The sequence below is a fragment of the Sus scrofa genome, chromosome 5 (assembly GCF_054392235.1).
Source record: "Sus scrofa isolate SSC_HxYL_T2T_F1_AM1 chromosome 5, Sscrofa_HxYL_maternal_Yorkshire_Landrace_v2.0, whole genome shotgun sequence".
NCBI lineage: Eukaryota > Metazoa > Chordata > Mammalia > Artiodactyla > Suidae > Sus > Sus scrofa.
In genome coordinates this window covers 87,922,632-87,935,098 of record NC_139387.1, presented here as the reverse complement: position 1 = coordinate 87,935,098, position 12,467 = coordinate 87,922,632, and the positions used below count along the sequence as shown (strand labels likewise).

At 45.5% G+C, this 12,467-nt stretch overlaps 1 protein-coding gene across 8 annotated transcripts in view; it reads right to left on the bottom strand.

Annotated features, from left to right (window-relative positions):
* Positions 1-12,467, bottom strand: part of NT5DC3 (5'-nucleotidase domain containing 3) — a 71,622-nt gene that overhangs the window by 8,884 nt on the left and 50,271 nt on the right. For 5 of the 8 annotated variants that reach the window (XR_014804174.1, XR_014804176.1, XM_005664189.4 and 2 more), the window contains exons 10-12: positions 11,297-11,378; positions 9,956-10,042; positions 2,986-3,126 (exon numbers count right to left, since the gene is read on the bottom strand). Coding sequence is in view for 5 of the 8 variants with exons in the window: in XM_005664189.4 (XP_005664246.3) it covers positions 2,986-3,126; positions 9,956-10,042; positions 11,297-11,378 (310 nt within the window). In the remaining 3 variants the exon portion in view is untranslated. The remainder of the gene's footprint in view (positions 1-2,985; positions 3,127-9,955; positions 10,043-11,296; positions 11,379-12,467) is intronic. The other 3 variants (XR_014804175.1, XM_084957346.1, XM_084957349.1) reach the window with 1 other exon arrangement.

The window sequence follows — 12,467 nt, the reverse complement described above, 5'->3', positions numbered from 1 at the left end:
GCAAACCTCCCAGGTGCTGAAGGGACATGTGAGGAGGAAGGCCCCAGAGGTGCGCACCTGAGAGCATGGGGGCTGGGGGGGCATGTGAGCTCTGTGGGCGCACCCCAACCCAGCCTCCCCTCGCACCCTCCCATCCATGGCCCACCCACACCCACCTGTCCTCCCGGGGACCCTTCTCCGTCATTTATCATCTCTCCCACACAAGCAGCCTCTTCCCCTGGACCCTTCCCATCAGCATGCCAACACGCTCACGGCTTTCCCATTATCAGAAAACAATTCTGGGAGTTCCCGTCGTGGCTCAGCGGAAATGAATCCGATTAGGAACCATGAGGTTGCGGGTTTGATCCCTGGCCTTGCTCAGTGGGTTAAGGATCCGGCGTTGCCATGAGCTATGGTGTAGGTCGCAGACACGGCTTGGAGCCAGTGTTGCTGTGGCTGTGGCGTAGGTCGGCAGCTGTAGCTCTGATTCAACCCTTAGCCTGGGAACCTCCATACACCGTGGGTGCGGCCCTAAAAAAACAAAAAGACAAAAAAAAAAAAAAAGCAAAGAAAGAAAGAAAACAATTTTGGAGTTCCCACTGTGGCACAACAGGATCGGTGGCATCTCTGCAGCGCCAGGACACAGGTTCAATCCCTGGCCAAGCACCGTGGGTTAAAGGATCCAGGGTTGCCACAGCTCTCTGGCCAGATGACCAGGTCTCAGCCCCGCACCACCCCTGACTCGGGCAAGCTAATTTCTCTTCCGTGCCTTGGGCTGCTCATCTGTCAAATGCGGAGGGTGCCAGTGGCCGCGTGAAAGCGTTACTGCGAGAAGGAAATGCACGGAAAGCCTTGGTGTCCAGAACAGAGTTCTTATTTCTACACAGCTTGATTCTGCGGTTCACTGACTTTAAGATTCTGGAAAAGTTACTTACTCTTGGCTTGTTTCCTCTCCTATAAAACAGGGCAGCAGCATAAATGCCAATGCCCTTTGCCTCCTTCCCTAACCACAGGCCTCGTACAATTAAATTCGTAAATCACAAGACATCTTCCCAGCATTTCCATTTTTGAAAACACACACCCTTACTCACCAAACTTTGTTTTTAATTTTATTTGTCATGGTCACACCTGCAGCATACGAAGTTCTTGAGCCAGGGATTGAATCCAAGCCATAACCACAGCAACGCCCGATCCTTTAACCCACTGTGCCGGGCTGGGGACCAAACCCGCCCCTCCACAGTAACCTGAGCTGCTGCAGCCAAATTCTTAACCCACTGGGCCACAGCGGGAACTCCTCCTCAAACTTTTTATACAGGTCAGAGAGAGGAAAACAAAAAAGAACTGTCCTCAAAGCTAAAATGCAGTGACATCATCTACATGCAGGCTGCACTGGTGTATCTGATCAGCTGCCTGCATCCCAAAGAGATGGCACCCAAGGCAAGGGGCCTGGCTCCACTGAGACCCCTACACCGCACACTGCAGTGCAGTGCTCAAAAGCACAGGCGTGGGCCCAGGTTCAAGGCCATGCTTTGCCATTTTATGACCTTGGACACCAACCTCTCCTTGTTCTAAAGTGGAAAACTGTACCTACCCACACAGACAGCTGGGACGAGTGATGAATAATGTTGCAGAGCAAGCACTCAGCGCAACGCCTGGCCTCTGAAGAGCCACTACCATTACTGTGTGACCTTTGCACAGACTGGCTTAACCCAGAATTGATGCCATGTATTTTTAGACGACCACCTCACAGACAAGCCCAGGGAGGGAAAGAGGATCGGTCCCCGTCCACAAGCCAAGGAGCGATGCAGCCAGAGTGCACTGCCAGCGAGGCCGGGGGACGTGTGGGGCCCCACGCCCTGGAACACGTGCGCCGTGGAGTGGGGACCTGCCACTCCCCGCAGCCCTGCCTCAGCTCGCCGCCAACTGGGCCAGGCAAGGCCATTCCCTGCCCATTTCCAAAGCAGGCTGGCAGGCTGTGGGCATCAGGCCAGTGCCAGCGGCTGCAGGTGTGTTTGCCAGGAGAGCAGGCATCCCGGCCCCTTATCCGAGAAGAGTCGGCCCTCACACTGAGACGGCTGGGGGCCAGGCCAGCAGAAGCGGGTGAGAAAGCGAGGTGCCTCGTGAGGTGGGGAGGGGGTCACAGCTGCCACAGAGGGCAGCTTCCACGGGCCAGGAAACCACTGCTAAAACAACTCGCCTCACTAACTGCCCAAACCTGCCTACGTAATGTACGGAAAGACAAAACTGCCACAGAACTCCAGGGAGCTAGCAAACTGCAGGCTATTATCTGCAAAATCAGGTGGAGGCTACACACAGTGCTCTTGACTCTTGGTTTGAGGTTCTTTCCAATAAGACGTGGTGCCCAGCCTGAGTGTTCACTCCATTTTACAGATGGAGAAACTGAGGCCCAGGACAGAGAAGTCCCACAGCGGGCTAAAGGCAGAAGCAGGACTGGACCTGGCAGAGGTTCTTGAACCCCACTACCCACAGAGTATCTCCCAATGGAGATAGGTGTTCCCCACACAGGCCACAAAAAACTTTCTCCAAATGGCTTTGAGAGCTTCTTTTCTTTAGGGCCACACCTGCAGCATAAGGAAGTTCCCAGGCTAGGGGTCAAATCAGAGCTACAGCCACCGATCTATGCCACAGCCACAGCAAAGTGGGATCTGAGCCACATCTGTGGCCTACATCACAGCTCACGGCAATGCCAGATCCTTAACCCACTGAACGAGGCCAGGGATCAAACGTGCATCCCCATGAATACCAGTCAGGTGCTTAATCCACTGAGCCAGAGCGGGAACTCCCAAGGGGCCATTTTTAAAGTTCTCTTCAGGGAAAAAACGGCAGAACTCTTTTGGGGCAAAATCAGCCCAGTGGTTATTCTGCAGGATGACTTATGCCTCATACTTCAGGACCATAATTAAACAGAAAAATTCCTGAAATAACTTGAACCAGTGAACTAACCTCAGGCTTACAGAAAAAGTTGGAGAGAAAAAAATTCCAAACCTGCATCTGTTCCAATAACCCAGTCAGGGTCTGCAGCCATGTCATAGTTTGTATGTACTGCTCCGTATTCATGATTTTGAGCTCAGATCTTAATTCTGGGATAATTGCACCAGTTCGCCAGCCATGCTTCAGGGTCAAGTCCTGATTGCAAAGATCACACAAAGTCAACAGAATTACCCTCCACAGAATTTAAACCATTTTATCACCTTTCCCAGATGCAACAGGCATTCAAGGAATTACGTTTTAACTGTAATGGTTACTTATTAACCACACCGAATTCAATGAATTACACTTAATTAAAACCAATTTAGCCCCAGGCTTTGACCATTTCACCCCAAGAAGGTTTCTGTTCCGGAAATAATTGCTGTGAATCACAGCCTCTACAGAAACACAGGCTCTGCAATCATTAACTAGGGTCTGTCATACAACAATTAGGTCAGAGGCAGAAAGCGGGTCCACTGACCGGCTACTGGAGGTTTTCATTCCGTTCATCCACAGCACACGAGGAACCCCCACCGCCTGCCAAGCCTCCTGGGTTCTGGGGAATCTCAGACTTGCCATGTCCACACAAATCAACACACATGATCACATGTTCATTACAAACGCTGGCATCTCACGATCTGATACTACACCAGAGTATCTGATACAAGTTTTGTCCTGGAAAATCTAAGCTATGCAACCACCATACTAAGTGGCTGTGAGTTTTCTCATTTGACAAGCACATATTAAATACTACTATTTGCCAGGCCCTGTTCTAGAATCTGAGGATAAAATAATGAAATGAACCAAGCTAATAAATCCCTGCTCTCATGGAAAATACAAACCAAAAATAGGTCAGCAAACACACAAGGGCAGCTGGTGATCAATATATACGATAGACACAAATCAAGCAGAATAAGAGGGAAAGGAGTTACTGTTTTATGCAGAGTGGTGAGGAAGACCAGCCTAGTAAAGGAACACTCTAGCAGAGATCAGAAGTGAAGGAGAGTTTGCAAATACATGGAGGAGAAAATTCTGGCTGGAAAAACAGCAAGTGCAAAGGCCCTGTGGCAGGAACATCTGGGAGATGTGTTAAGAAAGATCAAGGCAAGTAGGACAGAGGGCAGAGGCAGGAGGTGCCTTCAGAGAGGCAGGCTGGGGAAAGAGAGACCATGCAGGGCCTTGAGGCCAACTGTAAGAAACCAGGTTTTTACTCTGAGGGAGAAAGGGATGCCTTTAAGGAGAGCTTTTTAAGGAGAGAATTGGTATATGGTTTACTCTTCTCCAAGTTCACTCTGGCTACTCACCTAAAGCTAGAATCCCTGCTCTGTAAGCCCTAAGATTACCTATTTTTTCCAATGGCTAAATTTCCTTAAACCTGAATATTTCTCTTTTTTTTTTTTTTTTTTTTGCTTTTGAGGGCCGCACCCATGGCATATGGAAGTTCCCAGGCTAGGGGTCAGATTGGAGCTACAGCTGCTGGCCTACACCACAATCACAGCAATGCTGGATCCGCAGCGCATCTGCAACCTACACGACAGCTCACCGCAACGCCGGATCCTTAACCCACTAAGCGGGGCCAGGGATCAAACCCACATCCTCATGGATGCTAGTCAGGTTCATTAACCACTAAGCCACAAAGGGAACTCCACAGCACATTCTTTTAAATATTCCCAACAGTGGCAAACTTTTGAAGGTGTATTGTTTCCGAAAATAGGTTAAAAAGTCATTCAGAACATTTCTAAGACGAAAGTACATGATAATAAAGGTAATTTTCTCCTGTGTCTCAAACGGCAGCAACTTTGGATGTGTATCTGCATTCCCAGGGTAATTCCTCCAAAGGGTAACGTCCACTGTCCAGACACTGTGACGTGTTAATGAATTGGTCTCAGCACTTTCAAACAGTGGTTTTCTTTTTCTAAGATTTACAATGTCGTGCCAATTTCTGCTGTACAGCAAAGTGACTCAGTCATACATATAATATACATTCTTGTTCAATATTCCTTTCCATCAGGGTCTCTCCCAGGAGACTGGATATAGTTCCCTGTGCTACGCACTAGTACCCCATGGCTTATCCATTCTAAATGTAACAGTTTGCATTTACCAAGCCCAAACTCCAGGTCCCATCCCAGCCCCTCCCCACTCCCCCTCGGCAACAACAGGTCTGTTCTCTAAGTCTAAAACAGTGGTTTTCGGGAGTTCCCGTCATGGCTCAGCAGAAACAAATCTGACTAGTATCCATGAGGACGTGGGTTTAATCCCTGGCCTCGCTCAGTGGGTTAAGGATCTGGCATTGCCATGAGCTGTGGTGTAGGTCACAGACATGGCTCGGATCTGGTGTAGCTGTGGCTGTGGCTGTGGTGTAGGCTGTACACCCCATTGGACCCCTAGCCTGGGAACCTCTGTATGCCGCAGGTGCCATCCTAAAAAGAAAACAACAACAACAACAAAAAAAAGTGGTTTTTAAACGTTAGCATAGATCCAACTACATACATGCTGTTCACAAGACACTTATTTAAGATCTAAGGACACACAAAGATTGAAACTGAAAAGATTAAAAAAGATACTCCACGCAAAGAGTAACCAAAAGAAAACAGGAGCAGCTATACCAAAATCAGGCAAAACAGACTTTAGGTCAGAATCTGTTACAGATCCAAAGAATGACATTATTCATGATCAAAAGGTCAATTCACCAAGAATGAATAATAATTATAAGCGCATATGAACCAAACATCAGAGCTCCAAATTATATGAAGCAAACACTAACAGAACTGAAGGGAACAAGAGCTAGCTCTACAGTAACAGCAGGAAACTCTGACAGCCCACTTTCCATGATGGATAAAACAACCAGACAGAAGATCAAAAGGCAGAAGGAAAAACTGAAAAATTTAGAAATATGTGGAAATTAAATAAACACAATCTTCAACAACCAATGGTCAAGGAAGAAAGAAAACATGTGGGAAATTACAAAATACCTTGAGACAAATTAAAATGCATAACAACATACCCAAATTTACAGGATGCAGCAAAAACAATAATACTAAAAGGAAGGTTTATAACTATACCCCTTGACATTAAAAAAGGAAGAGCTCAAAACATCTTAACTTTACACCTTGAAGGAACTAGAAAAAGAACAAACTAAACTGAAAGCTAACAGAACAAGAGAAAGAATAAAGGTTACACATAAACAGGAGCTCCCTGGTGGCTCAGTGGGTTAAGAACCTGATACAGTCTTTGTGAGGACACAGGTTCAATCCCTGGCCTTGCTCAGTGGGTTAAGGATCTGGTGCTGCTGCAAGCCACGGCATAGGTCACAGGTGCAGCTCAGATCCCATGTTGCTGTGGCTATGGTGTAGGCCTACAGCTACAGCTCCAATTCAACCCCTAACCTGGGAACTTCCATATCCTGGTGTGGCCTTCAATTTTAAAAATTTTTTCAAAATAAAATACAACAGAGAAAATCAAGAGTTGGTTCTTCAAAAAAAAAAAAAAATCAGTAAAATTGATAAAATTTAAGCTTGATGAGAAAAAAGAAGACTCAAATGACTAAAATCTGAAATGTAAATGGTAACATTACTACCAATTCTATAGGAAAAAAAAAGACTATAAAAGGGTATTGTGAACCACTGTATGCCCACAACTTGGATGATCTTGATCAACTGACAGTTCCCAGAAACATACAACCTGAGACTGAAACATGAAGAAACAGAAAATCTGAATGAAAAAAAAAAAAAAACCCAGAAAATCTAAATAGGCCTCTAACTAGTAAGGAGATTGAATGAGTAATCAAAACCTTCCAACAATGAAATGCCAAGGACCAGATGGCTTCACGACCAAACATATAAAGAAGAATTAACACCAAACCTTCTCAAACTCTTCCAAAAATCGAATTGGAGGGAACAGTTCCTAACTCCTCCTATGAGGCCAGCACTACCTGGCCTCTTTCTGGTGTGGAGGGTGGTTTGGAACATAGACGGCGGGCCCCACTCCCAGGGTTTCTAACTCTGCGGTTCCAACAAGTTCCCAGGTGACCCTGACATCCTGCGGACACTCCTGACACACTTCTGCCTTGGGAGCGCTTCTGAAAGCGCCACGGGCACCGCCGGGGCCCAGGGGCCCACACGCCTCGGGACTGGCACACAGCTGATGGCACAGCAAGCAGTAAGCGTGTGCTGCCACGTGGCGTGGCTGGACATTCCAAGTGTCAACACCCTGACGCGAGCACTTTATCTTCCTACCTCACACCCCTGTCTATCTTATTTCACTCTTCTTACCAACGAGGATGACCGGGCTTGAGGGCTGTGCCCACAGTCACGTGGCTAATGAACAACAGAGATGTGGGGACCCCAGTGGTCCAGTTCTAAGCCCAGGACTCCTCCCACGGGACCTCCATCCACTGGACGGACGGGATTTTGTAGGAGGTGTGCTGGAGTCATCCGGGAGGGTGTCCCTACACACAGGCTCTGGAGTCAACTCTCTACATCCCCCACTTGCGCCAAGTGGGACTCCGCAGACGTCAGTGGGGCTCAGGCGCACGTGCTCTGAAAACGATCCAGAGGGTCCCACTGCCCGGCCACGAAAGCTCCCGGCTCCCACGGCGGGCAGAGGACGGGGACGGCGACATGCACACAGACGCAGCGCCGCGCAGGCCAACGCACTCAGAAACGGCAGCAGCGGAGGCAGCTGAGAGCCGACTCTTGCCACCTGCTAGACGCTGAGCTTCAGACGCTGTCAAACGGGCACTGAACCACCTCGCCTGGAATCACTTCGTAACAAGAGTCATTCCACACGGAGTAAAGTGTGGTAATGAAGTAACTAACTCAGTCTTGCTGACTACAGAGGAAATCATAATTCAAGTCCTAGGACGCGCCAGTCTTTCCAAGAAGCATGAAGAGCCTTATTTTCACATAAGAGCTGTTTCCTGGAAATGTCACTTTTGTACCCTTTCAAAATGACAGGCGGGGAGTTCTCGTCATGGCTCAGTGGTTAACAAACCCGACTACTATCCATGAGGACATGGGTTCGATCCCTGGCCTCCCTCAGTGGGTTAAGGATCCGGTGTTGCCATGAGCTGTGATGCAGGTCATAGACGAGGCTCAGATCTGGCATTGCTGTGGCTCTGGCGAAGGCCAGCAGGTACAGCTCCGATTGGACCCCTAGTCCGGAACCTCCATATGCCTTGGGTGCAGCCCTAAAAAGACACACACACACACACACACACACACACACACACACAATGACAGGCTGGCAAAAGAAACCCTAAATGATGTTTATGAGCTTTTACAGAGCATTTGTGTGTTTCTGATGCTTTATAATAAAAGAAAAAGGAAAGGACATTGGCATTTATCTCTTACCATTACTTAAATGGAAAGACTTTTTCTGATAAACTGAGTAAACTGCTAATTTCCATCATTTCCAAAATAAATTATCTACTTCATGACTCTGATCTATCCTGCTCAGTAAAATGAGACATTAAAAAAAAATGAAAAATAAACAAAACAAAAAGACAACTTACAGAATGGGAGAAAATAGTTTCAAATGATGCAACGGACAAAGGCTTTATCTCTAAAATATACAAACAACTTATACAACTCAACAGCAAAAAAACCAACAACCCAATTGAAAAATGGGCAAAAGACCTGAATAGGCACTTCTCCAAAGATATACAGATGGCCAACAAGCACATGAAAAATACTCAACATCCCTGATTATTAGAGAAATGCAAATCAAAACCATCAAGAGATACCACGTCACACCCATCAGAATGGCCATCATTAATAAGTCCACAAATAACAAATGCTAGAGGGGTGTGGAGAAAAGGGAACCCTCCTGCACTGTTGGTGGGAATGTAAATTGGCACAAGCGCTATGGAAAATAGCATGGAGGTACCTGAGAAAACTACATATAGAACTACCATATGACCCAACAATCCCACTCTTGGGCATAAATCCAGACAAATCCTTGAAAAAGGCACATGCATTTATCTCTTACCATGTTCACTGCAGCACTATTCACAATAGCCAAGACATGGAAACAACCTAAATGTCCATCGACAGATGAATGGATTAATGTGTGGTATGTATTTGCAATGGAATACTACATAGCCATAAAAAAGAACAAAATAATGCCATTTGCAGAAACATGGATGGAACTAGAGACCCTCATACTAAGTTAAGTCAGTCAGAAAGAGAAAGACAAATATCATATGATAGCATTTATATCTGGAATCTAATATACGGCACAAATGAACCTTTCCACAGGAAAGAAACTCATGGACACGGAGAACAGACCTATGGGTGCCAAGGGGGAGGGGGAGGGAGTGGGATGGACTGGGAATCTGGAGTTAACTGATGCAAACTATTGCATTTCGAATGAATAAGCAATGAGATCCTGCTGTATAGCACTGGGAACTATATCTAGTCACTTGTAATAGAGCATGATGGAGGATAATGCAAGAAAAAGACTGTGTATATACATATGTGTGTGTCTCTGTGTGTGTGAGACTGGATCACTTTGTTGTACAGCAGAAAACTGACAGAACACTGTAAACCAACTATAAATGGAAAAAATAAAAATCATTAAATTTTTTTAAATTATAAAAAAAAATGTGGGAGTTCCCATTGTGGCTCAGCAGTTAATGAATCTGATTAGCATCCATGAGGCCACAGCTTCGATCCCTGGCCTTGCTCAGTGGGTTACGGACCCGGCGTTGCCGTGAGCTGTGGGGTAGAGGTCATCAACGCGGCTGGGATCCCTTGTTGCTGTGGCTGTGGTGTAGGCCAGTGGCTACAGCTCAATTCAACCCCAAGCCTGGGAACCTCCATATGCCACAGGTATGCCCCTAAAAACAAACAAACAAAAAAAAAAATGTGGTTCACTACTCATTTTTATGAAAAGTATAAAAACAGTCTTAAACAAAAGACAAGTTTCTCAATAAGTGGGCCTAACAACATCCTACCCCAACACAACAACAGGGAAAATGTGTCCTCACCGCCAGGTCGCTGTATATATGGTCACCGAAATACAACACTTTGGATCCCCTCCATCCGGTAAGCTTCAAAAATTCATATAAATTGCCCTGCAATAGAAAAACAGAGGTGTTATAGCATATGACAGATAGAGGCCCAAGATATCTAAAACTTAAAAGAATGTTTCTGCATTTACATTTAAATATTAAAATATGAAAACACCTTGACCTGAAGTCTTTCAGACCTTTCTTCTAAGTCAAATGTATTTTCAGAAAGGATTCATATTTTATATACCTCTTTGAAATAATCTAGTTTTTTCACTTAACATTCTGTGATCACGTCAATAAATATTCCCTCAGCTTTCAAGAGCTGAGAACGCCCATGATTCACCTTACCAATTCTGACGCTGGACATTTACTTTGTTATCTCTTTGTAAGTAACTTCCTAATAAACAGTCTTATAGCAAAGCTTTAGCTATGTCTGAATAATTTTCTTAGGCTCATGTCCTAGAAGTGGAATGGCTGTATTAAAACTAATCTCTCAGGCCTGGAAAATACATTAGTGCCAAATCCAGTAGTTTGTTACATATCCACCAGGAATGTATCAGTATTAAAAAAAAAACAAAACCAAAAACTATACAGTATAATATTATGTATTATAAATATTACACAGATATAAAAAAAATTATGAGATTAAAAAAAAAACTAACTTCAGTTACACAATAATGGTCAGCAATTCAATCATTTACTCAAACATGGGAGAGCTTTATATGATAACAAAATACATCAAAACTGTGGCACCAAAGTATTGGCAGTGTCTCTGCAGCTCTAGGACCACAGGTTCAATCCCCAGCAGGCACAGTGGGTTAAAGGATCTGGTGTTGCCGCAGCGGCAGCTTCGTTCACAGCTATGGCTCAGACCTGATTCTTGGCCTGGGAACTCCCTGTGCCCTGGGTGGGGAGGCCAAAAAAAACCCAAAACCGTACATAAAACACAGTTCATCAGGAAATAATTACTCATTTGAGTGAATACAATGCCATGGGATTAAATACTTTTTTTTTTTTTTAATACTTCTTAAAGAGACATTTCCAAGGTTCACTACTGGCATCTTGAATTTTTTATCCTATGAAAAGAAGATACTTTAAATTTTGTTTTTTAAAAACTGTTCGATGCCGAATGAACTGAGACATAGCATGTTGAAACTATTGACTGAAGCTGAAATTCCGCCACCACGTTACAAACAGTTCCAGCATCGCACCCAGAACTCTGCCCGGCACATGGCAAGCCTCGACCAATGTCAGCCACTGTCCTTCTAACTGACCACAAAGCACAGCAACAGAAAGGACAGATGGGTCACGAGATACCTGCTTGTAAATCTGGCCTTTCTGCAACTTGTGGATTTTATCCCAGAGTAAGACGCCTTTCTCATTCACCTTTCGAAAAGGTCTAGCAACAGAAAGAGGAAACATTAGGACGCGTGGGAGCAGCGCAAGCTGCTGTCTGCTGTGTGAGAAATTACAGTTACTTCCTGGGAACAGCAAAGAGCTTCATCAACCAAAAACGAAAGCCCACCACCAACGTTCCCTGGCCTCGGGCAATATACCCCAAAAACTGTGGACCTCGGGAGCCAAAGGAGGTTGGTGGAAAAAAGAACTCCAGGGTCAAATCAATTTGGAAAACACTACGCACTATGTATGGCCCTCTTTAAAACCACTGACGGCTCTGAAGAGCCCTCCCATGAAGCTTTTCTTTAACCCAGATTTCCCAAACTTCTGTGGCCATGCAGAAACTGTTTCACACACCGCTTATGGAGATAATGCTAGAACATTTATCCAGCTTTGTACCTGACATTCACCCAATCTAGATACAAAATACATTAAAACTGGGCACATGACTTTCTAATGGAAAATGGGGCGGGGCGGGGGGTGGGGAATAAAGGCTCGTTCCTCACCCTGGGGGTGCTAGTCTACAAAACACCAGGCTTATGTGTCCTTTTTCTTTTCTTGGGTAACATGGACTTGGGACTGCCTCTCTGTTAGAAAAATCTATGCTCACTGCAAAAAAAAAAAAAAAAAAAAAAAAGTGGAAAATGCAGAAAAATACAATGAAGAAAAGGAAAACCACGCGTGATTCCAGAACTCTGAAACACACCATCTCAGTGGATACTGTTCGATCTTCCTCTTCCTTGTGGACATAAAACCAGGGGGATTTGCACATACTGGTCCCTATCTCCTTTTCTCCAAGGCTGTGAGCTCCTTCCCACGTGATTAGTCTTCACACATCACTTTTTATAGTCATGAAACACTTTCACTGCCTCTTTTTTTTTTTTTTTTTTTGTCTTTTTGTTGTTGTTGTTGTTGTTGTTGCTATTTCTTGGGCCGCTCCCGAGGCATATGGAGGTTCCCAGGCTAGGGGTTGAATCGGAGCTGTAGCCACCGGCCTACGCCAGAGCCACAGCAACGCAGGATCCAAGCCGCGCCTGCAACCTATACCACAGCTCACGGCCACGCCGGATGGTTAACCCACTGAGCAAGG